General features: G+C 42.5%; 1 protein-coding gene across 6 annotated transcripts in view; it reads left to right on the top strand.

Moving 5' to 3' along the window:
• The window catches only part of LIMCH1 (LIM and calponin homology domains 1), a 314,351-nt gene that overhangs the window by 156,100 nt on the left and 131,801 nt on the right, over window positions 1–26,450 (top strand). For all 6 annotated transcript variants that reach the window (XM_084626956.1, XM_084626953.1, XM_084626952.1 and 3 more), the window contains exon 4: window positions 25,065–25,171. In XM_084626956.1, coding sequence (XP_084483082.1) covers window positions 25,065–25,171 — 107 coding nt within the window. The remainder of the gene's footprint in view (window positions 1–25,064; window positions 25,172–26,450) is intronic.

The raw sequence follows: 26,450 nt of genomic DNA, 5'->3' as shown, positions 1-26,450 counted from the left end.
CTGCAAATCACTACATCCTCTTAAGGTGTCTTAAGATTCCCATTATCCAGGATGTTCAGTTTTGGGGTAAAATCACTTAAACCCTCATTGCTGACATGCCTCATTTTTATCTGGCTTAGGGATGAATTCTGACAAGTGCCGACAACCCACAACTTCCTGAAGTCAGAGCTACTAACTTATTTATACCTGTTCTATTATTCTTATATTATTGTATTTAAGTGTAAATACAGATTTTCAAACAATAGGTATAATGATGATAAAAGTAGCTTTGCCGCGGGATAAATTTCAGGATTATATGTGGGCTTCTGATTCTCCTCTGCCATCACCAGTGTAATTATGGTTGTTCAATGCTGGAGTATACCAAACCCCTAAGGTACCAATAGCATGCAAGATTTACTGCAACTCTGAGGCAAGCATTGTAAGTGCTTTGGCAGCTACATCTTGTAGGCTTCTGGTAGGCCCAGTTAATACGCAGACACATGGCTAAGTGCAAGGGTATTTTACAAGGACTTGCAGAAAAGGGAAAGGTTGAAAATACCCTAAGTACAGAGGCTTAAACAATTACAGTTCAAAGTAAGTAATAGTGGTTCTTCTTTGGGCTGCTGGAGGCCATCCAGTCAAGAGTTAGGGCTCTTCTGGGCTAGTGCCTGGTGTGTCCTCTCCAATCCAGCCTCTAATCAAAGCAAGTAGAGGCTTTCAGGTTTCCAGGCCAGGATCACTTAGTGGTGTATCTCTCACTGGGGCCCCTTTGCACTGGCTCCCTGCCGAGTGATTGCGGCTCACCTTGTAAGTCCCACACAGTCTGCACTCAGCTGTGATGTCCAGCAATCATAACTTGTTCTACATGTGGCTCTGTTTAGAAGTCTGTTTAGGTCCGGCCCATTCCCAAGAGGGTCAAGTCATTTTCCCACCCAATCCTTCACCCTGAATTTGAATCAGTGCTGCTGCTGCTACCTCCTGTCCACGGGGTTGTCTCTTCCTCCTGCCTATGGGGTTGGCGTGGTGGTGGCTGCATATGCTGGTGGCTGTGTGTCCGGTTCCTGCTGTCCCTCACTCCCAGCTGCACTGAAAGTCTGCTGCGGAGTGAGAGGTCCTGTGACTCCTCAGTGCACTCACTCCATAGGCACACAGTGTAGGAAGGCAGCAGGAGCGGGACATGAAGCCACGGCTGTTCCAACCCCACAGGCAAGAGGAGGAGAACCAACCTGAGCCCAAGAGAGTCCAGTTGTTTTCCCACCCGACCCAACCCGGACATGACACTTGTAATCTGGTCCTATTGGTTTCAGGTTAGGTTGCAGGGCTCTAACTCTATGTACAATTCCTGGGGGTTCATATCTGAATCCAGTATCTCTGCAGCTCCTGGCTAGCCATGTCACTGTTGCTTCCCAGAAATGCCCAGTCATTTCCTGGGTCACGGTTCTTCCTCCTACCTGACGAGGAAGAAGGGGATTTGCAGTAGGGAGAGGATTGATGGGGATTGTAGTCACCTGTTTAGCAGGTTCATCACACCAGCCATAGTATTAAAAGTTTGTTCTCAGCAGTGCTTGAGTACTTAAATGCTCTTCAGTCCTTATCCTTTAACTGATTGTAGATTAATCACATGATTTCAAAATACCATTACCCAATCTCTTGAGCTGTCCAATCTCAAATAGGATTTGCTTTATAAAGTATGAACTGTTTTGGAGAACCGAGTCTCCATGAATTCTAGATTTTGACATTTTTCTTTTTTTAGATCTGTGAATGAGTGCAGTCATACTTAGCTCTGTTAGAATGCTTAAACCACTTGCAAAAAATTAAGATCGCTTCTCAACAGCAGTTAATTTGCATGTGAATTTTTTTTGCAAAGAAAAAGAATTTGAGGGGTAATACTAGAAATGTTGGCTCTTGGTTCCACAAACAAAATACTGAGTAGGCAAAGCTGTAATGTGAAAAATTTCAGGCAGTCTAGCCTGTCTCAATCACAGCTTATATTGTTATTAATAATTGTGTGCAGTGCCATAAATGTGGCTCATGTTTTTATAGGCACATAAGTATGGACTCTGCCCTACAGAAAGTACAATATAAATTAGATTAATAATAATAAATATAACTGACTATTGGGCAGTGAGAAGGGAAGTCAGACAGGAGGAAAATAGCTTCTCAACAGCAGTTAATTTGCATGGAAGGAAATACTCCTGTTGGGGAGAAAACATAGTGATCAGGCTTTATACACTGTTTTTTCTTTGCATATCCTTTAAAATGTATTTAGTCTACTCCTCCAGAAAATCTTGACAAAAAGAGAATTCAGAAAAATGTTAAGGAATGAATTAATGTCCTGGCTAGCTTTTGTCATGTGGCTGTTCTAAGCAGCAGTCACCAGTTAGGCCAAGATTTACTGAATTATAAATATGGGTTGGTCACTATCCATTATAAACTGAGTGTAGACTGCCACCTTACTTAGTTAAGACAGAAGGCTGGTTGTGTAACCTGAAATCTGAGGTGAAATATCAGTGATTTATCCAATGGACACAGTTTCTTTTGCCATCCCCACTTGCCAATTCCCAAGCTATAATGTATGTATTCCTTCATATACCTAGTCTTATAACTGTCTCATGCATTTTAGTGTAAAATATAGCTTGAGTATGCCAATGTACATCTGTACACAGTCCAGTACGAGCATAGGAACTGCCATGCCAAATCAGACGACTGGTCCATGTCACCCAGTGTCCTGCCTCAGAGTGGCCAGTGCCAAATTCTGGAGAGAGAGGTGCAAGAAACCCTGCAGCAGTCAATTATGGAATAGTCTGCATGTTTGGGGAAGTTTCTTCCTCATCCTGTTGGTTAATCATGGTGGATAAAAATTGGAATTTTTATTTTGTTTGTTTTTTTCTTTTTAAAAAGAACAATGTTTAAAATGAAATCTGAATTTAATACAAAATATGTTAAGACTAAAATTTATAATCTCCTAAAACTGAATGAATATACTAAATTAACGAGTCTCCATTAAAAATGTTGAGTTAAAGGCTGCCTTTGTATATAAAGACGTTTTTCCTGATTGTAACTTTTGAGGTCAAGCTTTATAAATATGGCAAAATAGGACATATACTGTATTAAGTGCTTGACGGAGTGGAGTCCCAGGAACCGTGCTGTGCAAGAGACTGGCAAAATCATCACAGGCATTGGGACCTGGACACCATCCAGGAGACACCATCATGTATCTCATCAAGGTCATTCACTGAGCCCACCTGGGTGGTCTCATACTCCTATTGTATAGCTTCTCTCTACTTGAGCTATGATGGGTTCACTTCTCAAATTATGAATATTTGACTCCACCCACCATGGAAACTTACCCTGGGTATAGTGTACCCTCCTATGTAGCAAAAAGATATACCACATCTAGTGTAAAGACTCTATTTGGTTGTAAATCAACATGTTTAGTGGTCATATCAGCCAATGAGGGTGCACCTTTCTTTAGACAATAAGTGAAGTACAAATGGAAAAGTTGCTTTACAACTGATTATTTTAACTGAGGCTTCCACTTGATTATTCAAATTGAATCAGTTCATCCTGCAGTTAATATAAAAAGAAAAGGAGTACTTGTGGCACCTTAGAGACTAACCAATTTATTTGAGCATGAGCTTTCGTGAGCTACAGCTCACTTCACCGATGAAGTGAGCTGTAGCTCACGAAAGCTCATGCTCAAATAAATTAGTTAGTCTCTAAGGTGCCACAAGTACTCCTTTTCTTTTTGCGAATACAGACTAACATGGCTGTTACTCTGAAACCTGCAGTTAATATGTGGCTTATGTACTGAAGCATGAAGTTTATATCCCTTTAGAAACTTTTTTTTTAAAAAAAAAATCCTATGTAATGTAATTGTGGATGTTCTCATTAACCACACACATCTCTAATTCTTTTTTGAATACTACTAGCCTGGTGGCTTGTAAGCATCCCATCCTGTTTCGCATCCCATCCTGTTTAGGATCCTGGCAGTGGAAACTAATGGAACAAACTTTTGCCAGATTTGGGCTTCCTAACATCATTGATACTGATCAAGGACCACATTTTGTGGGGGATATAATGGGAGCTTTATGTCAGGCATTAGGGATACGTCAACGCTTTCACATTGCTTGCTTCCAGAAGCAGCAGGATGGCCCCGCTCCGGCGCTCCAGCCAGGGCGTAGGGTCAGGGGCTGCACCACGCAGCTCCTGGAAGCTGTGGCATGGCCCTACTCCAGTGCTCCAGCTGGGGCACAGGGTTGGGGGCTGCACCATGGAGCTCCTGGAAGCCATGGAATGGCACTGCTCCAGCTCCTACGTGCTCCAATGGTTCCCTTCGGTGCTCCAATGGGAGCTGCAGGGACATTGCCTGTGGAAAGGACAGTGTGCGGAGACGCCTGGCATGCCTCTGACTAGGAGCCGGAGATGAGACATGCCGCTGTTTCTGGGAGCTGCTTGAGGTAAGCGCCACTTGGAGCCTGCACCCCCTGAGCCTCTCCCCACACCCCAACCCCCTGCCCCAGCTCTGATCCCCCTCCTGCCCTCCAAACTCCTCGATCCCAGTCCGGAGAAACCTCTCATTCCCCAGCCCCACCTCAGTGCCTGCACCCCTTCCTGCACTTCAACCCCCAGCCCAGAGCCCCCTCTCGCACCCTGAATTCCTAATTTCTGGCCCCACCCTGGAGCCCGCACCCCCAAACAGAGCCCGCACCCCCTCCTACACCTCAACCCCAATTTTTTGAGCATTCATGGCCCGCCATACAATTTCTATTCCCAGATGTGGCCCTAGGGCCAAAAAGTTTGCCCACCTCTGTCCTATATAGTCAATTTGAAGTCTTGACCATGGGCCATCCACCTGCTGGTGTCTTGTTGGTTCTTTAGTGACTTGATGATCTGTGTTGTTGGCTGAGCACACTAGGCAGTTGTTAATACAGGTTTCAATATCCTTCTACATTCCTGGCCACCAACTTACAGTAGACAACCAGTCTGCAGTTTTTTCCAACCCAAAGTGAGATAGTTCAACCAGTTCTTTTCTTAAACATGTGGGCTTTACAACTACAGGAATGATGTTCCCTACCCCTTTCTTGAGTGCCAAGATGATTCCATCCTTATTCTTGAAGATTTCATAGCATTTACATTCTCTCTTTTCCATTAGCTCTTGTACTTCAGGATCTGCTTCTTGAAGATCTTTTAAATCTGCCTGCTTGTGGAAAGGTATTTTCTGCAGCTGGTCTTGGTAAGCCTCATTGTCAGACTTAGTCCAACAATGTTCCGGTCCAAGTAAGGCTGCTTCTTTGGCCATTTTATCGACATGGTTATTTAGCTGAGAAACTTCTTCTTGACTCTTCCAATGAGCGTTTACTTTATACAAGTTGATTTTTCCTTTTCTGTTCTTGGTAATGTTCCATGCATTTAAAAGGAACTTTGAGTGTGCAGCTGGTTTTCCATCTGATGATGTCATTGTTCTTTGAGTCCAGATGGGCATCCACTCGACAAAGGCTCTTATTACCCAATTGGAATCAGAACAGATAAATAGATGGCTTGATGGTTCCATGTCATCCAGGACCGCAAGTACAGCTTGCACTGAACAAGCTTGTACCTTGAAGCATCTTTTGAGTTTTCAGTTGTAAAGCATGGACGTCCATCTCTGTGTAAGGCACTGCCGTCTACACCCCAAATACCTAGGTCTTGCTTCTTGGCTTCAAGGTAGGTTATATCTAATTTGAAGGATGATGTTGGTAACTGTGGTAATTCTTCTGGAAGTGGGCATTCGTGTTCTGCACCTTGAGTGAGAAGCGCATATGGCATGGCTGACAAGAATCTTGTCCACTTTTACTTTTCGGTTTAAGAGACTCAAGGTCCATGCAGCTAATCTGGAGTTTGACACCCGTCCATCATTGATTTTGCCTGACAAAACATACTTGATGGGAGTATGTGATGTTCTCAACACCACCAGAAACATCCCGAAGATGTATTCCTAATGCCTTAGAGCCCATATGAGTGCAAGCACTTCTTTTTCACATGCTGAAAATCTGTGCTCCACGTCTGTTAAATTTCTGGACTGATAAGCTGTGGTCTGGGACCACTACCTGTGTCTTATAGCAATATGGCACTTATACCCTTTGCAGTAGTCGCCAGCTGTAATTGGAAAGGCACTTCTGGCTTGGGGTATACTAATGCTGGAGCTTCCATCAGCACCTGGTTTAATTTGGCAACTGCGTCACAATGTTTGTCAGTCCATTCCCAGTCCTTTCCTTTTTTAAGTAGTTTGTACAGTGGCTGTACTATTTCGGCATAGCCTTCCACGAATTCTCATGAAAAACCAGTTAGACCCAAAAAAGATCTTAAAGTCAAAATATCTTGGGGAGTGAATAGTTTACTGATGAACTCTACCCGTTGAAGCTCTGGTCTTCTTCCTTCACTGCCCAATTCTATTCCCAAATAGGTAACTTTTCTCTGTACCAGCTGTGCTTTAACTGGGTTCACCAGAAATCTAGTTTCTTTGACTTGGTTTAGCACTATATCTAAAATTCTCAGGTTCTCACTTTTCGTAGTTGTAGCTATTAATACATCATCCACATAACTGAGAATTTTACTTCAATTTTCTAGGGACTCTCACATTTTTGACACCTGACGATGCCGGATTGAAGGCGTGTTGTGAAATCCTTGTGGAACCCGACAAAGGCAAACTTGTAATATGCAGGTTCATGCAACGGGATGGTGAAAAAGGCATTAGCAAGGTCTATTACTGAAAATCAACGAGCTCCTGTGGTAATTGCAGCCATCACTTTGTTATATTTCGCCACTACCGATGACATTCTAGGGGTTACCTGATTAAGTTCTTGATAAGCCACAGTGAGACACCAGGTGGTCTTATCTGATTTCATGACTGGCCACATTGGAACATTGCAGATGCTTTCAGTCTCTGTTAGAACACCTTGTGCAGTTAGAGCGGTTATGGTTTCAGTTATTCCATACTCTGCAGCTGCGAGATAGCGATACTGTCTTTGGGGACTAGGGTCTGGACCATCTACCCTAATCTTGACATCGATTTTTCCACATTGCAATTTGTCCTGTGTGAACACCTTAATGTGCTTTTCAGCAATCTCCTTAACTTCAGGTTCCCAACTGGGCAGTGTCAAGGCTTCTGGATCCTTAGCAGTGGCTATTCGATGGGATGCAGGTATTCATTGGCATCCTTTCACCTTCGTTTCTTCTTGCGCAGCACTTGGTTAGGCAAGTCCACAGTGATGTTCATTTTGGACAGCACATCCATGCCTAATATATCTTGATTGTCCAGATGCTGTATTCCAAAGGATGTGGTTATGAGGAATGGATCAATTAGACAGACTGTTGGTTTTATAAATGGAACTAAGCTTTCTTGCCCATTGAAACCTTCCAGGATCTTTAGTTCTTGAGCTGGCAATTGTTTTATTCGAAGTTCTGCCTTGGAGCATAGAAGAGAAATAGCAGCACCAGTATCTATCAGCATGTGCTGATTAAATGTTCAGAAATCTCCCTTTACACTTGCCAGTGTGGTGGGCCTTTCCCTTTTGCTGTGGAGGGTTTAAGTTTCCTGCAGTGCAAGCTCTAGTTTGCCTAACTCTGTTACATAACTTAAATTTTGAGCAGACAGCCCTTTTATTTTACTTTCTGCTCTTTGTAGGCCTGTAAGTCTTTCACTATCCTGGATTTTTAACTGGGAGATCTCTTGTTCTAACATCCTACATTGCTTTTAGTTCCTTAGCCACTAAAGCTAAACCATAGATCAATGCTTGCTTCTTAGTTTTATAACAAGGCTTAGACTTAGCTGTTAAAAACTCCTTCCATTTTAAACCCAAGGTTTGGTAAGCACCAGTTCCCGCAAACAATCCTGGAACCCCCAGTTTTTTCCCTTTTCCAAATAATTCAGTAGACTCTGCCAATTCATCTTTATTTTGCTGCACTTCCCATCAACTGGATCTAGATAGTTTACTCATTTTCTTTTGTTTCAAGACCTGACTTCCCCCGGACTGAATCTAAATTTTCTTTCAGTGGCACACAGAACACTCACTGCTGGTTTTGTAAACCAGGAGACACTCCGGTCTGCTCGACTGGTGGGTGTCGGCAACTCCTGTCAGGACTACTGCTGCTTGCAGTCCGTTCCTGTATCTCATAAGTGTCACCAGCTTTTATGCCAGCACTCTGTGAATCATAAACTGGGTCACCATTCTATCAGTGCCTATCCCAAAGTTGGAACAGGATATTAGCCTCTCCTTGTTACTTGGTTGTTCAGACCAGTGTGACTGCGACACCAAGCTGCTTGCAGAACTGATCCGTTGCGTCTCGGTCTGCCTGCACTGTTTTCATCTAGACTCAGTAGACCACTGAAGGCCCGCAGTGCTGAGTGCGCCTCCCAGCCCGCTACCTGACTCTCATGTCTGCAACTGGGACTCACTCTTCCCAGCTCGCTGTCCACCCGCTAACACTCATAGTTAGCACCCCTCTTGGATTCCTTTCCAGGGGGAAACAGGTCACTGGCCCATTGCTAGCAGCTGCACACTGGCCTGCTGCTTTGTGTCCCTTAATCTAACTGGAGGTTACTGATCTGGTATCCTGGAGTCGATCCCACGCACATGGTCAGTGGACAGAAGCCAATACAGTACCACATAAATCAAACACTTTAATTACTGTATGGAGCCTGCCCGTAGCAAACTCAAATGGGGGTCCTGTTGCGGTTGCCAGAAATATGTTAACCAGGAACTCAGCTCTTGCCTCGGGTTAACTGGATGTGCTCTAGGTTCCACACCTCAGAGTCCCCGCCCAGCAGACTCATTACCCCAAACCTCATCTATCGACGGAGAGAAAACGAAGGACAGGATTAACTGTAAAGCAAACTGGTTTATTAAACAGTGATTGAAACAGGAAACAGTAACTTATAGGACCTCCAGCAAAACAATACACAAAGGGCATATAGGTACAAGTTGGCACAACAAACGGACATAAAGTTAAGGTCCCAAACCCATGAGGACAAAGGGGAATTTACTACAGGTAAGGTACAGAGGTACACAGCATACTACACCAGGTTTGGAGGAATGGACCCACGACAGAATACATCACAGATGGAATACATCAAGACAGCAAGGTGAGGAAATAGGAGTTCAGGATACAGGTAAGATAGGAATCAATCAGGAACTGATAACTGGAACTATGGAGTTTGGATCTTCTTCTGTGGTTTTCTGTAGATGCCTCGAAGTCTTGGCTAGGACGTGTACTGCGCTGCCACCAGGAAGGACAGCCTCTCCTCTCGGGTGCAGCAGTCTTTTATGCTCTCCTGTTACTAGGCAGATCACAGGCCATGTGACCCTTGCTCTTTCCTGCCTTAGAGAGAAAAAAAGTGCCAATTGTCTCAAGAAGGAGGTCACCAACATGGTGGACAAACATAAACTCCTTACAAACAAAATGGCAAAGTGCCTAAACAAAATGGAACTTGCAGTTTTCTCCCTACACTGTTGAAACTTTTCTTACTGCTGATATTTGCCATATAAAAAAAATACAGCCAGAGATATTCTGGATAACCGTGGCAATGAAATGAACATAAATATACAAAAATGGGGGGGAAATTGCAATATACTATATATACACTAATTTTATATTTTGTATTTGAGAAACAGCATGTAATTATGTAAAGACTGTGCAACAATACATAGCATAACTATTTAGGCTAGGTGGAAAGATGAACAGAGTTAAAGTTTAAAAAGAAAATAAAAAAGGAGGACTTGTGGCACCTTAGAGACTAACAATTTTATTTGAGCATAAGCTTTCGTGAGCTACAGCTCACTTCATCGGATGCATGCTCTGTCATTACCAGGCTGAGACTTTTAAATATTCTCTTAACATAGTTATTTTGGTGTATTCAAAGTTGTGTACAGTGCAACAGACCTACATAAAGGTTTTGATTTTGTTTCCCCTTCCTAATTGCTATAGTTTTATATATCCAAACATGAAGGCTTTCTGTGTTTATTATTTGCTGGAAGTAAAAATAATAATGTAAGTTTTTCAATTGGAATGTGCTGGAACTTAAGTCAGTGCATAAAGCTAATTTTTTGCACATAATTTCATATATTTTTGGATTGAAATGCTTCTAAAATGATGATAAAAGAAACCTTGCATTAAAGAACTCTTTACTATATTTTGTCTAATATTGGCATGAAAATGTAAACCTATGAATTGGAGGGGGAAAAAGTTGGGTATCATGTAGTGGCAGCAGAGAGATTTTTGATGTTTATCAAACCCAGAACATAAGAGATTATTAAAACATATTCTTTGGCAAGTAAGAAGTAGATGTTTAAATTAAAAGGAGTAAAGGAATTTGTTGCTCTTCTCCCAAAGGTCATAAACTGAGAAGGAATGAGTCCTTGGCGGCTGTAACTATTTTGCTTTTTGCTTTTGGGAATTTGGTACAACTGTTACAGCTACTGCCAGAACCTCAGCCCCTACGGCAGTTTTCTTGCGTTTTTTGAGGTCCACCTACAGCAGCTGCAATGGATAGAGTGCGGGCTTAGTGGCAGTCAACTCTGTGGCTGTGTAGCGCAATGGTCCTTGTGGTAGCTGTTTGTTCTCAATGCGCTGAGTATAGTATTAGTGTTGGCCAATCGTTGCTATTTATTGGCTTTAAATGAAAGATAACTTTGCTTCATTTGACAGGAAAAAGAAAACAGAAGATGTAAAAGAAAAGGGAGAAATAATATAATCACATTAATAGCAGCTATGTTTACAAGAAGCTGTGAGAGACTGCCAGCTGGCGAAAGTCTGTTCATTTTCAAATGTTTCATGTGGTGCTGATTTTTATTTTTAAATGTCTGTTTCTTTTGCGTCCTTATAGTTGAAACTTTTTTAAAAATGCTAAACAAAACTCCAGCTCTTTCTCAATCCTGGGCATATGCTCTTCCGTGTTCAGTTCCCTGAATAGAGCGGTGTGCAGCAGAGACTGTATTTTAACTGTTTCAGAGTAGCAGCCGTGTTAGTCTGTATCCGCAAAAAGAACAGGACGACTTGTGGCACCTTAGAGACTAACAAATTTATTTGAGCATAAGCTTTCGTGAGCCACAGCTCACTTCATCAGATGCATGTAGTGGAAGATACAGTGGGGAGATTTTATATATACAAAGAACTTGAAACAATGGGTATTACCATACAGACTGTAACAAGAGTGATCAGGTAAGGTGAGCTATTACCAGCAGGAGAGCGGGGGAGGGGGAGGGAACCTTTTGTAGTGATAATCAAGGTGGGCCATTTACAGCAGTTGACAAGAATGTGTGAGGAACAGGAGGGGGAGGGGGGGAAATAAACATGGGGAAATGGTTTTACTTTGTATAATGACACATCCACTCCCAGTCTTTATTCAAGCTTAAGTTAATTGTATCCAGTTTGCAAATTAATTCCAATTCAGCAGTCTCTCATTGGAGTCTGTTTTTGAAGTTTTGTTGTTGAAGAATTGCCACTTTTAGGTCTGTAATCGAGTGACCAAACAACAAAAACACAACAAAACCACTAACCCAGGAACCTATCCTTCCAACAAAGCCCGTTGCCAACTGTGTCCACATATCTATTCAGGGGACACCATCATAGGGCCTAATCACATCAGCCACGCTATCAGAGGCTCATTCACCTGCACAGCTACCAATGTGATATAGGCCATCACGTGCCAGCAATGCCCCTCTGCCATGCACATTGGCCAAACTGGACAGTCTCTACGTAAAAGAATAAATGGACACAAATCAGATGTCAAGAATTATAACATTAAAAAACCAGTCGGAGAACACTTCAATCTCTCTGGTCACGCAATTACAGACATGAAAGTGGCAATTCTTCAACAAAAAATATATATATATCCATCCTTGATTGACATCTTTAACGCATGAAAGATTTACAAATGCAATTTGTTTATATTAGAGTTTAAATTATTACTACTGTTTTACTTGAATTATTTTACAGGCTACACCTTTTTGATCTATGGCTTCAAACATCATTAAATTATATGCAACACCTAAAGTCATTTTTAGAAATATGCAGATGGATATACTTTTGTTAGCAATGCATCTTGTAAAAACTGTACTCTAAATCTGAATGCTAAATATATGTCTAACGTTTCTTTGGTGGTCCTATTACTCGGTAGTCTCTGATTAATAGGATGTTTGGTTTTTAATAACATCTACTGTAGTCATTTATGTGAATAACTTAGATTTTAAACTAGAAATATTTTCCTTAGCTATTAAAACACTTTGCCTTAAACAGTAGATTTTGGCTGGCTGCCTTTGTTTTGAGATAGCTTAAGTGGGTATTCATGCTCTGTTTATATTTTTTCGCACTGTGTGGTCTCCTAATTGTTACATAAAAATACAGTGTAAACTTGTAAAGTAGCTTTTTTTAATCTGTACTTCTGATTCATTTTTGTATTTTGCTGTGAAGGTCAGTTGAGGGGCAGCAGATATGATCATGCTGTATTCGTGTGTTAAGTAGGTGGCTTTGGGAGTGAATGCCCAGTTTCCTTCAAAACAATTCAAGTGCACAAAGGTCTGAGGACAATGGTGTCCTAGAACACTAGGAGAGTAAAAACAGAGCATGTTTTCAGTGGTCCTTGAAGTCTATATTAAAGATTTTATTTTAACACAAATAGAATAATCCCACATTTTTAAAAAATATATATGAAGGTTAGATTTTTCTCTTTGCAGCATTTTGTTCAGATAAATGAAATAAAGTATTGCTGGCTCAATGGATAACGAGGAGATACAAGATAAAGAGAAGTGTTGAACCTGGATCCTGAGCTGTTTTGTATTGGTAACAATATGATGTGATATGACATTTCTTTAAATCTCTGTCTTGCCATGAAATTTTCTGCATTTTCCGGTAAGATTGCATAGCATCAAATGTCATAGTCTCTTACCAAGAAGGAAACAGGCCAAATGACAGTCATTTCACAGGCAGCATAAGGATCCAAGCTTCACCTGTCTCTGTCTCTGTCCCATAGGCAGCTAGTGAAAATATTCTTGGGGGAAGGCAAGGTGTGCGTATTGGGGGCAGTTTCCCACCCACATTTGGAGAGAGTCTGCTCTCTGTGGGTGGGTGTGTCAAGCCCAGCTCTCTGGTGTGTGTGTGTGTGTGTAGGGGGTCCCTGTCCCTATCTTGGCCTGGTGTGGAGGGGAGGCCCCGAGGTGGTGGGGGAGGGGTTGGAGAGCGAGATCACCTACAGTGTAGCAGCTCCTGTTCTGCAGGGTTGGGCCAGGGCTAGGGATATTTAGTTAATTTAATGCCAGACAAAACAAAGTAAAATGTGGCAAAAGGAGTAGGAGATAAGATGGGGTGTTTGGGCGGGTGGAGGGGGAGAAATGAATAACTCCCTGTGATCTAGCAGAGCTAGGGAAGGGCAGAGGGTTGTCTCTGATGTCCAGAAGGAGCATGCGGGGTGGGAGAGCAGTTCACCTGATCGGTATTGGTACCTTTGCAAAGCCTATACCCTTGAACTCTAGGGAGTCGCGGCTGACATTGACACAGTCAACCCAGCATGCACGCACTGCTGCTTCCCCAGCGTGTAGCCTCAGCCTCCCGCCCGGCCTTGTGGAAGTTCTAGTGTGCCGAGCCCAAAGCTAGCTAGAGGCAGGTGAGACTACAAGTCTCAGGCAGGGTCGGCAGGTGGGTGCACGTGCACAGGGAAGCTGGGAGTGGAGCGAAGGTGATGGGTAGGGAGTATGCTGTGACTCGTTCTGAAATGCCGAAGTATAGCTCTGCCCTCTATGTCAGGTGCTGGAGCAATGCTCTGCATCACTCTGGTAGCACTATGCCCTGGCTAGCAGAGAGAGATTTGGGATGCTGAGCCCCTCTAGCCCTAGCCATCTGTACTCTGTCCTTCCCTTAGTTTTGGCTGCTTTGCAATTAGGGTGGCAAGATAGCAAGTGTGAAAAATTGGGACAGGGCTGGGGAGTAATAGGCACCTATATGAGGGAAAGCCCTGAATATCGGGACTGTCCCTATAAAATTGGAACATCTGGTCACCCTATTTGCAATGAAATCATGGGGTGAATTTGCACTGATTTCAGTAGGGCCTGGGTTTTACCAGGGAGTCCTTGCTCAGGTATCTGCTCACTAAACATAGCCCTGTTCTTATTTTCCCTTCTCCTCCTCCTGAGGTCACTGGTCAAAAATAAAGAAGGTTGTAGAGAAAGTCAGGAAATCATGGAGGCCTAAGTTGTCAAGCAGACAAGTAGTGTGGACTGGATGCTGGATAGCTCTGGAAGGTGCAGGATAGGGATGGAAAGGAATCTTGTCTATGCTGTGAAGTGGCTGCTACCATACCTTTGAGGTGCCAGTAGCCACAATGGCACGAAGGCACCCCATGTCCAAGGAGAGGTGAAAGCAGGCATATGGCTATGATTATACTGGCCTCAAAGTCAGAGCATGGCCTGGGGAAGTATAGAGTCTGCAGGACACAACCTGGCTTATGTCTGTAGGCAAACCAGTCTACACTGGTTGTTTCCTAGTGATGGCAAGTCAGAGAAATGCCCTCTGTTTGAGCCTTGTTTTAGGTTCCTTCCCCACTCTGAACTCTAGGGTACAGATGTGGGGACCTGCATGAAAGATCCCCTAAGCTTATTCTTATCAGCTTAGGTTAAAAACTTCCTCAAGGTACAAACTTTGCCTTGTTCTTGAACCCTATGCCACCAAGCATGTTAAATGAAGAACAGGGAAAGAGCCCACTTGGAGACATCGTCCCCCCCAAAATATCCCCCAAAGCCCTACACCCCTTTCCTGGTGAAGGCTTGATAAAAATCCTCACCAAATTGCATATGTGAACACAGACCCAAACCCTTGGATCTTAAGAACAATAAAACAATCAGGATCTTAAAAGAAGAATTTTAATTAAAGAAAAACTAAAAGACTCACCTCTGTAAAATCAGGATGGTAAATACCTTCACTCCCACAAGATTAGGGTATCAGTTGGTCAGTATGTTTGAAAATTTGTCTGCACGTACATTCAGGTACATACATACTGCAGAATTCTCCTCATTCCCTCCCCAGCCCTTTGTCTGTAGGGATAAGCTATAGAACCAATATTCTAACAGCAACTACTACAGGTTGCCCAGTTCACAAATTCTCCCAGTGATTAAATTTTGTACTCTGCAGGGGGTGAAGGTGGGCACAGAACACAACAGAATCTCCCCTGCACTGGAACCAGGGACCTGTCAAAGTTTGAGATAAGGAGAAGTGAAAGGGCACTAACCTGCTAACTAGTCTTAAAGATGAAGGAGAGCCTTGTGAACCAGCTATTCAGGCTCATGTCCGTACCTAACAGGCATTGGCAAAGAACAGACATGATGATAGGCATCCAGGGCACGTGCAGCCTCCTCCCACCCATATCCCCAGTCATGTGGACCTGTGAAGAAAGATAAACTCTGGGTGGAATAGCCCCAGGAACAAACAAACTTTCCTCCCCTGACAGGAGCTGTGAGCTGAGGCAGCCAGCTGCAGGATATCTTTGGATGGCAGTGATGTCATAAGGCTATGTTTTTTCTTTGATTATGGATATATATGTCCACTTCTTCCACATAGTTTTGCCCCTGCATGGTCTCTTCTTTCTCTCCTTTTTTCCTCCTCTGTTTCTCCCTTCTCTCCCACCCTCCGTATTACCCTTTTCCCTCTACTCTTATGGTCCTAATAACTTATCCCCTTCCCCTTCTTACATCGTTCCCCGCTATAATTTATAAAACAAAACAAATTTTAAAAACCTGCAGAATTAACATTTGCCATGCATCACCCGCCTCACTATGCTTGCATGTTAGATACCCTTCCATCCCAACCCTTGGTCCGTCTTGTCTGTCTATGCTGTAAGTTCTTTAGGACTGTATTTTGTTGTGTGTTTGCACAGTGCATACCACATAGAGCCCAAACTTAATTACAGTTGCTGGGTACCACCAGAGTACAAATAATAAAAAAAAAATGTGCTAGACAAGATATGAGAACACTGATTAGCTTGGTCAACATTGTGTTATATGCTACGTGCTTAAAAAGCAGTTCAGTTGGTATGTGTATTACTATGTAAGGAGAGATACAAAAGAGTGACAGGTCTAATCTGTTTGACTGGGGACTCTATTATTGGGCTTCTGTTTTTTCTTACAGAACTGCAAGCTTTTAAGTTGAACAATGTGTGTCGATATTTGAGAAATAAATGTGTACAATGTGAATCATTTAGTATGTGTCTTGGGTTTCATTTAGTAACCTTTGGGGGACCTTGGTTTTTGTTTTTTCAGGTTTTTTCAAAGAAAATAATATGGTGGTAAATCATAACATCCTTGTCCATATTAATGGAGAGTGGGTAGGATCATAGTATATAAGAGCCAGTTATTTGGGGAAAAAAAAAGGAGTACTTGTGGCACCTTAGAGACTAACAAATTTATTTGAGCATAAGCTTTCGTGAGCTACAGCTCACTTCATCGGATGCATTCAGTGGAAAATACAGTGGGGAGATTTATATACACTATGTATATAAATATGCACATTGTGTATATAAATATATATATATATATTATACACACACATAGTGTATATAAATCTCCCCACTGCATTTTCCACTGAATGTATCCGATGAAGTGAGCTGTAGCTCACGAAAGCTTATGCTCAAATAAATTTGTTAGTCTCTAAGGTGCCACAAGTATTCCTTTTCTTTTTGCGAATACATACTAACACGGCTGCTACTCTGAAACCAGTTATTTGGGATTGACTTTAAAACATTTTGCTGGCTGCCAAAAACACTAAGGCCAGCCCTGAAAAGACAAGAAGAACTGGCATCTGGGCAACTGTTCCCTCTCCATCCCCAAAGAACAAGTTGAGCTGATATTAAGCCATTTTCCTATATCATATTGATCCAGGCACTCCTAGTTTCCATACCTAATACACTTTTTTTGTTTAGATCTGTGCTGGATGCTACTCTCTTGTTCTGCTTGTTGTTCTTGTTCTGCTCATTCTTGGTTCCTCCTTTCTCTGCCCCACTCTTGAATTCTTACGCTATCTTGAAAGGTATAAGGGAAAAGTTAATGATTTTAAGATTCCCCCCCCCCTCATTAAGTGGCTGAGTGTCTGCTGGTAGCAGGAAACTCTCCTCCTTGATTAACAACTTCCAATTAAGTGCTTCAAAACCAAATGGTTAATAAACATAAGAGATTCCAGTTATGACAGAGGGCCTCATCAGACCCATTTACCTTTACTGGGGTTTTCCTTTTGTTTAAAAGGTGGCTGCTGGTTTTTTGTTGGATTGGGTGGGGTTTTTTTGATCCCTAGAGAGAGAAATCCTTTTTTTGCTTTCTTCCTAAGCAATCTTATTATTTTACGCTCTCCTCAGCTAGGCACATAAGGGCACTGATATTGAAATACCCTATCTGCAGGTGTTTTGGACAAACTTCAGACTCGTCCAGACTTCTCCCCATCCTCTCACAGCTTTCCTTCCTTATAGTCTTATAGTTCTACCTTCATTCAACCAATTGTTTTTCAAAGTTTTTTTTTCTCCTCCATCCTAATCTAGTTACTGCTGCACTCATTTTCTAAGGTTCACTTTTGATCGCAAAATTCTATAGGGCTCCATGCTAATTAATTCCTCCTCCTTACCTTCACACAATGCTTCATGTGTAATGAAAGAGGTGCTGGGGCTCAAGCAATTTTTTTACTTTCATAACTGAAGCAGCAAGCCAAGAAATGCCGGGGCTATGAACAGCCAAGCCCAGAGGTACTGGGGCTCAGCCCTGGCACAAATTAAGCACTGCCTGCACACTGCCTGCACACTGCCCATCTCCTTACTGTCATGAAATCTTGTTTAGGATGGGGGAAGAGCCAATAACTTTGTGTTAGGCTGCTCATTTTCTTTTCTTGCATTTCCCCCTCCTTTACTTACTTTTCTTCACTATTCTTTGTATTAAGTAGGGTAGCTAGGTGCCAGTTTTCGACTGGAAAGTCCAGTCGAAAAGGGGACCTGACAGTGTCTGGTCGGATCTACTGACTGGACAACACAAAGTCCGGTTACTGTGAGTGGGTGAGGCGGGAAGGGGCTGGGTCATCACCCACTTCAGCTCCTGCTCAGCTGGGGCCACCTCCTACCTTCGTCGGGTGACTGCAGCTCCCAGCCCTGACTCCGTGGGCAAGTCCCTCTTGACCTGAGGGGAGGGAAAAAGCAGTGGGCAGATGGGGGGCAAGGAGGAAGATGAGTAGATGGGGCAGGGCCGCAGGGGAAGAGGCAGGGTAGGGGGGCTTTGGGAGAATGGGCAGGGCAGAGGTGGGACCTTGAGGGGAAGAGGCGGGGCAGGGGAGGTTCCAGCACTCCTGCTGGAGTGTCCGGTTTTTAAATATCGCCAAGTTGGCAACCCTAATATTAAGGTCTTGACTCTTTGTCTGCTTTCTAAGTTACTGAATGTAGTGGGTGAAGCCTGGATATTGTAATGTCGGTAAATAACAGTTGTTTAGCTTCCTTGCCATTTGGGTTAGATAGGGCTATAATTTTTGCTGGTCTGGAATTTTGTGGTAGAAGAGAGGACTGGGTCAAAACTGACTTACCAGTAAGTTTACCTTCTGCTTCCTTCCTTGCCGTCTTACCTTCTCTTTTGCTTTCATCTTCCAACAGTATGTAATACTTGTTAAAACAAACAGCAAATGAGTTTTTCTGTAGCAAAAATAATGTGGACAGCATTCACCCAGTGTAATAGCCTTTAACTCTGTGACTTGGGGTATTTCCTTCAGTTCTGGCTGCGAAATAGCTCAGAGACTAAATAGAGAGCTGGCTAGAAATTTTTGGACAGAACTGAAAAATGCTGATTTGTCAAAAGCAAAATGTTTTGCAGAAACATTGTCTTTCACCAAAATTGATTGCCAAGTGAAAATTTTAAAAAAATCCAACCCTTTCAGTAAGGTTGAAATGTAATATTTGAACGTTAATAGGACATCTAGATTTCTCTGTTTCAAAACGATTTTCTGTTCAAATGTTTTTCATTTTATATTTCTATTATAAATTTTTAAAAGTCTAAATAGGAACAAAACATTTTTTATTTTTGTCAAAACAAAATGCAAATTTTTTGAGACTTTTGGTTTGCAGAAAACTTTGTAATTTTTTAGTTTTCTTCCATTCAGGAAATTTCAAAATTGTGAAAATCCCTCAAACAGAAAATCGGGTTCCCACATAGCTCTGCTCCCAAACATGGTAATGCTACTGAGAATCATTCAAATCTAGCCAATCTTTCAAATGCGTTTCGACATTGTCAGCATAGCCCCTTCATTTCACAGCATCCAGTGTTATATAGAGTTCTTTTTTTTTTAAGGAGTTCATCCTTATTCCTGATCCAGGACATTCAATAATTAGTCATGGGATCATTCCTAACTATTGAGCAGTTATTCTAAGCTGCAGTACTGTAAAAATGAGCATGAATACTTTATTTTGCTGTTGTGAAAGATGCAATGAGTGGAGATAGTCCAATTCAAGCTGTTTGCCTTTGCATCTGATCAGCAAATAGTAGGGAGGGAATTTGCCTGCTGTGAATATTTGATTCACACTAGTCTGTCTTATTTTCAGAGTTGGCAGTGCTACTGTATGAATGTACAGTACAGTGATTTTACAGGTTGGCTATTCTAAACAATCATCAATTTCCATTTTCTGTGGGAATAAGTATTTTGTGATTTATGCCAGTCACACTCTGTGTGGAAAATTTTATCGTAATACTACACAAGTAACTAAGATTTTTTCTTGTTCCTTAAATTTGAAAAGTTGTCTATATTGAATTTCAACTGTGAAAGCCTGTAGTGTTTCGTATACACTATAATCTTTCCAGCCTGAAGTTTTCAGTTTTAGCACAGGATTCAGACCAGTAACTTTTAAATTTGTAATCTTAGTAAGCAAGATAGGTTTGCTTATATGTGAATGCTAATAGCAAGCCTAATGAGTTCTCGCAGACAAGTGTCAGACTGTTTAATGCTTAAAATCATTGTTTGTTTGTACTCTGTATTTGTCCTGGTGTTGATGTATTTCTTTGGTGAGTGGCCAGTTATAACTTGTAAAGTTTACCAATATTAGACCTCTTCCAAGTTTAACATCCAGCATTTTAATAAAAGAAAATGAAGCGCTTAATCCCTAAAGTCATTTCCCCCCTCTACATTACAGGTGACAAGTACAGAGGAAGATGTCCTATTGATTGAAATGATTCTCCGTGTGTGTTTGCTATAAACAAAGAAATTAAAGTAACAATCTTTAGACACCATTGTTTTTCTTAAAGGAGCACAGGAAATGATGTGTTGTATCCGATGACAGTTTCTCCCTGCTTGTCTCCATGAGCAAGATCATTCATAGGAACGCAACCTCCTGCCCGCTTAATAATGCACCAAACTAATTATGCATTGCTGCATATGCAGGAGTTGAAAGCAATTATTTTCTAAACCTCAGATATATAAATTTGCAACTTCTTGCTGAGTGTTTCTAAATGTTAAGATACTTGAGTGAGCTGTAAAATAAGAAAATGCATTTTCTTTCCACTTAGTATCCATCTACATGAAATCCTTCATATAGTTATGCAACTAAAAAAAAAAAATTGGATCACCTTCCGTCAGCTGATTTCAAAGCAGTGAAGATGTTGAATTGAGCTTCACAGCACTCCTGGTGAGATGGGGGAAGCAAGATCTCCCTTTATTTTAATAGCTGAAGAAAATGGAGCCCAGAAAGTGACTTTGTGAATGAAAGTTGTGACAATACAGAGAGAGAACTTTGGTCACATGATTCTCAATCCTGTGCTTTAATAACAAATCTTTTTCCCCCTCCCTCTTGTGGTTTAGCAGGATAGTTTACCAGTATGTTAAAAAAACAATAAACACAATTTTAGGTAGTACTGAGCCAAACCAGAAAAGCTTCAGTTCTGTAGTACTGTTGGAAGCATTCTGGTTTTGGATTGGCAGCCTGTAGGAATCCGAAGCATTTTGCAGGTTTATCCCGCTCATCTGTCACTCTCAAACATCAATTTCTCTTCCTTAAATAAATGTTGCTGTGCTTCTAGGGCTACCAGGGACTGAAAACCATAAAACTGTCAACATTAAAAAAAAAAAAAATCCAACCTCAGTGATGAAAAAAACATACCTTATAGTGGTCACCATTTTTAAAAAACCACTGTTATCCCCTCTTTATCACAGTGTTTCACTATACTTAAAATAGGAAATAACTATAAAGCAGGAAATAACTCATGATACTGTGTTGTGACTGTTTTCAAATGTTGACTTCATTGTCACAATCACTGCAACAGCATATGCAAAAACAGCTTTAGCATTGTGAGAGTGGATTTTTTTAATATGGGCACTGGGACCACACTTCATGTAGGCCAGTCATTTGTGTGTTTACCAATTTTGGTCACTGTTGACGTAGGTTGGATTGGAATTTCGGACCTAAAGGAAAGAGGCGTTGTTAAAAATCCCTTGAGCCATCCTATCCTTTGATCATTTCCCAAGTCTGTTTGTCTTGGATATTTTGTAACAAAAATTACTTTTTAAAAATGCTTCACACTTAGGTAACCAAACTTTTATTAGAATTGAACCCTGCTCCACCCACCATTTGGAAACAAACCATATTGTGCTCCTTCAAAGGCAAAACACAGTATTGTTCATGTTTCAGTTGGAATTAGTATGGAAAAATTATAATGCAAATAGCAAAACAGATGGCAATTTTAAAAGAGTCTTTTCATGTCACAAATGAGCCTTCCTCTCATGGTTGTAGGCTCTCTGTTCTCCCAATTGCTGCTGCTTCTTCCCTGGCTTCCCTCCATAGCTATTAAATTTTAGCCAGGGGTTGGAGGAAGATTTGGAGCACTCCAAATTTTTGAAGCCCAGATTTTGCAATGTGGCTGCTGACAGCAAGCTTTGTTTGCACTGATGTTGGTATGCTGAATGCCAGAGCGATTAGTGTGCTGATCACTGCACACCGAAAAAATAAACAGTGACGTTCTTGCAGATCTGTGCAAGTGCAACATAAACAAAGACATGGGAACAAATGTAGTGATGGCAAGAGTTCTGTGCCGGAGCGGTTTCTCTTCGAATAGGGATAGATGAGAAGGGCTTCAGAGAGGAGTGAAAAGCTTCAAATGTTTGCTTATTCTTCTACTGAAATTATTTTTGAAGTTCAAAAGAAAAGAACCCAAAACTGCTCCAGCACACTTTATGGCACTACTATTCCCCACCAACTGGAGGCGGGTCATCTTCAGGGGGAAGAAGAGAGAAGGGGTAGGGGGGAGTATGGGTGAAGAAATTTGTGCAGTCTGCTACCTCCTGCCCAAACTTAATCAGCTATTCCTAATGCTCTGGCAGTTCCTCGGAAGCCCATAGACCCTGATTGTCACTTGTTCCCCGTGACCTCAAGACTTGTCTACAGGAGAAAGTTGTACTGGGTCTACAAAAGGTGTCAGTTCTTAATATAGTTAAATTGGTGCAAACCATATGGTGGTAAAGCGTCCCTGGTGATTCACCAGTGCTTGCATAACCACAGAAAAGTTGCCCTTCCTGTTGATGTACTCTATGGCCAGGTGGGCAAGTACCAAAATAAGGATATGAGTGCCATTTATCGCCCCACTGCAGTCCAGGAATCCCATTGCTGCAAATCCATCTGCTATGTCCTGCATGTTATTGAGAGTGGCAGTCCTGTGTAGCAGAAGACTATTAATGGCCCTACTCATTTGCATGACAACGGCCTTCACTATGGATTTTCTAACTCCAAATGATTTCCCACTGTCTAATTGCAATCCAGCATTGCAAACTTCCCTAGATTGATCGCCACTCATTTCGCCACTGTCAGTGCAGCTCTCGTTCTGGTGTCCCTGCGTTGGAGCTGGCGGGTATAAGTGGCTTGGGGAGGTTAAGCCTCCCCAAATGGGGCAAGAGATGCTGGATGTGGCGTGCCTCCCTTTGGAGGCATGCCAGTCCACTGCCTTTGGAGTGTCGCTGGTGGAAGAGCCTGAGAATCAAGGGAGGCCACCAGCACCTGGACCATGGTCCCGCTCCGCCATGAGGCCCTGCTCCCACTTGACCTCTTTCCCTGTGGTCCTGCCTATGCTCCACCTCTTCCTGCCCCCACTCCACCTCTTCTCGCCTGCCGCTCGCTCCTCTCCCCTCCTGTCGCTCATCCTTAAGGCAGGAGGGGACAGACTGGAGTGAGTGCCAGGAGGGCTTAGAGGAGGGGGCGGAGAGGAGTGGGTGGAGGGTTCTCAGGGGAGGGGATGGAGTGGGGGTGAGTGGCGGGTGGGGGTGGCCTCGGGGGGAAGGGTTGGGGCAAGAAGAGGCGGAGTGGGGGAAGAGGCTGAGCAGGAGCAGGGTGTCGGGGTGGAGCGGGGATGGACTGCAGACAGAGCCTCAGGCAGAGGAAATCGAGTGGGGCCCTGGTCCAGGTGCCGGTGGTCCCTTCCACTTCTAGGGAGCTTCTGGTTCTCATGCCCAGCCTCCCCAAATGCAAGAGTCACCCCCCGCCTATGGCTGGAGGTCTGGGACAAGCTCAGTACGCAGGAATGTGGCCTTGTGCAGCCGAAAGTTCTGCAGCCACTTCCTGTCACCCCCTCTCCACAGTACGATGTGATCCTACCCATCAGCGCTTGTTTCTCAGGCCTAGAAGCAGCACTCCACTGTTTGCAGCTCCTTCGTGAATGCAACCCTGACTTAGTTTTTGCTGTGTCTCCCAGCACTCTGTCTTCCATGCAATCATCATGTGTCCTGCTGCCATGGTTTTGTCCTGCGACTCTGCAAATACCAGAGGATTGTTCATCCTCTGCTTGCAACAGCGCAGAGCTGTACAGGCTCCAGGCTTCTGTCAGAGATGGCTGACAGTGTAAAGTGCTCCCTGGGTTTGTGGGATTTTTAAGATAATGTAGGAAAATTATGGGATATGGATGGTATTATGGGATGGCGAAAGTTGCATGATAGGAACTTGACCCCTTGCTCCCAGTCAGCTCTGTGCGACTTGTTTCTGCCCCACCATGGATTACCAAAATTTTCCAAAAGACAGTGTGCCAGATGATGGCAAGTTGTATACTGGGATACATACTACACTGTGCATTAATACAAGCACTCCTGATGAGTACATGCAGTGTTGATGCAAGGAGCCAAGTCTACACAAGTGATATACTAACTGTGACAGCTTTATGCTGATGTAATTTATGTCTCCTAACTTCCGTCGACTCGGTCGCAGACTGATGACAGAAAGGGTTTTTCCATCGCTGCAGAAAATCCACCCCCTTGAGAGGTAATAACTAGGTTGATGGAAGAATTCTAGCAGTGGATACGCTGTGGCTTAGGTCATCTTAGCTAGATCAGTGAGGGGATGTGACATTTTCACACCCCTGAGCAACGTAGCTAGATAGTTATGTTTTAGATGTAGGCCAGGCGTAAGGATGCATATTCCTATGTGGACACTGGTTTAACTAAATCATCAAGTGCATCTTTCTTGTGTAGAAAAGATCTCAGTTGTTTGAAAAATGTTGTTTAACATTTCCAGCTTGAGGAAAAGAGGAGAATGACTGTCTTTCTCCCCTCCCTGCCCCCCACTTTTGGCAGGCTAAGGAGGGAGGGCAGCAGAGTAATTAAGTACACTAGTTAGAAGTAACTGGCCAGTTAATGTAAACCTAACATTTTTGTAGCACGCTTAAAGTGGTGAATTAATATATATTATATACCTGTGTTTTTTGACTGGTTCTGAAATATGGCTATTGGCCTCAGGACTTGCAGTGGATCAGAGTTGTGCAGATAGCTGGCATAACTGTAGATGGCATATCAACTGTTTTTATATATTTAAAAAAATCTTGCCGTGTGACTTCTGACAAGGAGAACTGAATGAATGTGGTGCAGTTATGGATTTCAAAGATAAAATATGTCTCTCTTTTCCCCCTCTGGAATCTTCAAAGTGACATTTTATTATATAATTGGCAGTATGTTAGTCCTAGATTTAGTGGATAAGTCATTGGAAAATGATCCAGTAATTTAGGTAAGCAAGAGGAGGGGTTGATTCACTGAGATAATCTTCTGTAATAAAAAGGAGTTAAATTTTGTTTGGCTCATTTCAGGACAACACCATCTTATTCTTAAGAGGCTGCAAAGAGCTGGGGCTTAAAGAATCTCAACTTTTTGACCCGGGTGACCTTCAGGACACATCAAACAGAACAACAATTAAGTAAGTACAATACCAGTTTATAGTTAGGGTCTTAACACTGTGGATATGTGTGGTTTAATTGTAAATGTTTAAGGATGAACAAAAAGATTCTGACATTCATGTAAAATAGAGACACAAACTAAGCTTTCAGAATCCACATTGCTGCCGAGACTAGATGTTCTGTTCAGAAATTCCCCCGTCAGAGGAAGAAGCTAGTTTTCTTTATTTTCAGTGATATCAAGCACAAAGCTTTCAAATACTGGGGCAATGCTAATAAAAGCATTGTTCAAAGAGCATCCTAGGTTGATAACATTCTCTTGTATCTATTTTATTAGAGCACTATGTGAACTTAAAAAATCCCAGCCCTTGTTATTGCAGATTAAACTGTTTTCAAGATGCTTTATAAGACTCCGATCGGTAATGTTGATCTACTAATTGAAGGCTCTTGAGAAACTAAGACCTTCCAGCGTAGAGAAGGCTGCAGTCAGTTTATTCTTCAAAATGAACAATGGATTGTAGAGCAATATTGCAAAATATTTCATTTGAACCTGGATCTTCTGTGTAAACTGTGAGGATGCGGTATCACAGCTGAAACCCATCTTACTGCATGCAAAAGCTTCCTGCAGCAGAGTGCATAGATTATTGTTGATTATATTATCAATCTGTATGGCCTCCATTAAAGTTGTGAGGTGCTCAGACACTAATTTTATGATCCTCAACACCTCTGTGAAGCAGGGATGTATTATTCCCATTTCACGCTTGGGGAGCTGAGGCAGCAGGAGAGTAAGTGACTTGCCCAAGCTCACACAGGAAGACTGTGGGAGAGCGACTTGAACCTAGGTCTCCCAATTCCCGGGCTAGCACCTTAGCAACTGGACCATTGTGTCTTTCAAGGATGGTCCCATCAAGAGAGATTAGGGGAATGAGAGGTGTAAAAGCAAATCATCTTGTCATAAATTTGACTAAGGGCTTGTCTACACTTAAAATGCTACAGCAGACCAGCTGCAAAGCTGCAGTGTAGACGCTACATTGGCCAACAGGAGGGGTTCTCCTGTTGGCGTAGGTAATCCACCTTCCCGAGAGGCAGTAGCTAAATTGACAGAAGAATTCTTCTGTCAATTCAGTGTTGTCTACATGGAGATTTAAATTGGCTCAACTATGTTGCTCAGGGGTGTGGATTTTTCACACCTCTGAGCAGTGTACCAGGGATGATTTAATTTTCTAGTGTAGACCAGCCTTTAGGATCTCCAAGAAATGTAAAAGGGCGTGACAACCAAATTTGCATGATGATGTGTCACAA

Source organism: Lepidochelys olivacea (genome assembly GCF_965140295.1).
Source record: "Lepidochelys olivacea isolate rLepOli2 genome assembly, chromosome: 4".
In the NCBI taxonomy this organism is placed as follows: Eukaryota; Metazoa; Chordata; order Testudines; family Cheloniidae; genus Lepidochelys; species Lepidochelys olivacea.
This window is presented reverse-complemented; position numbering and strand designations above follow the sequence as displayed.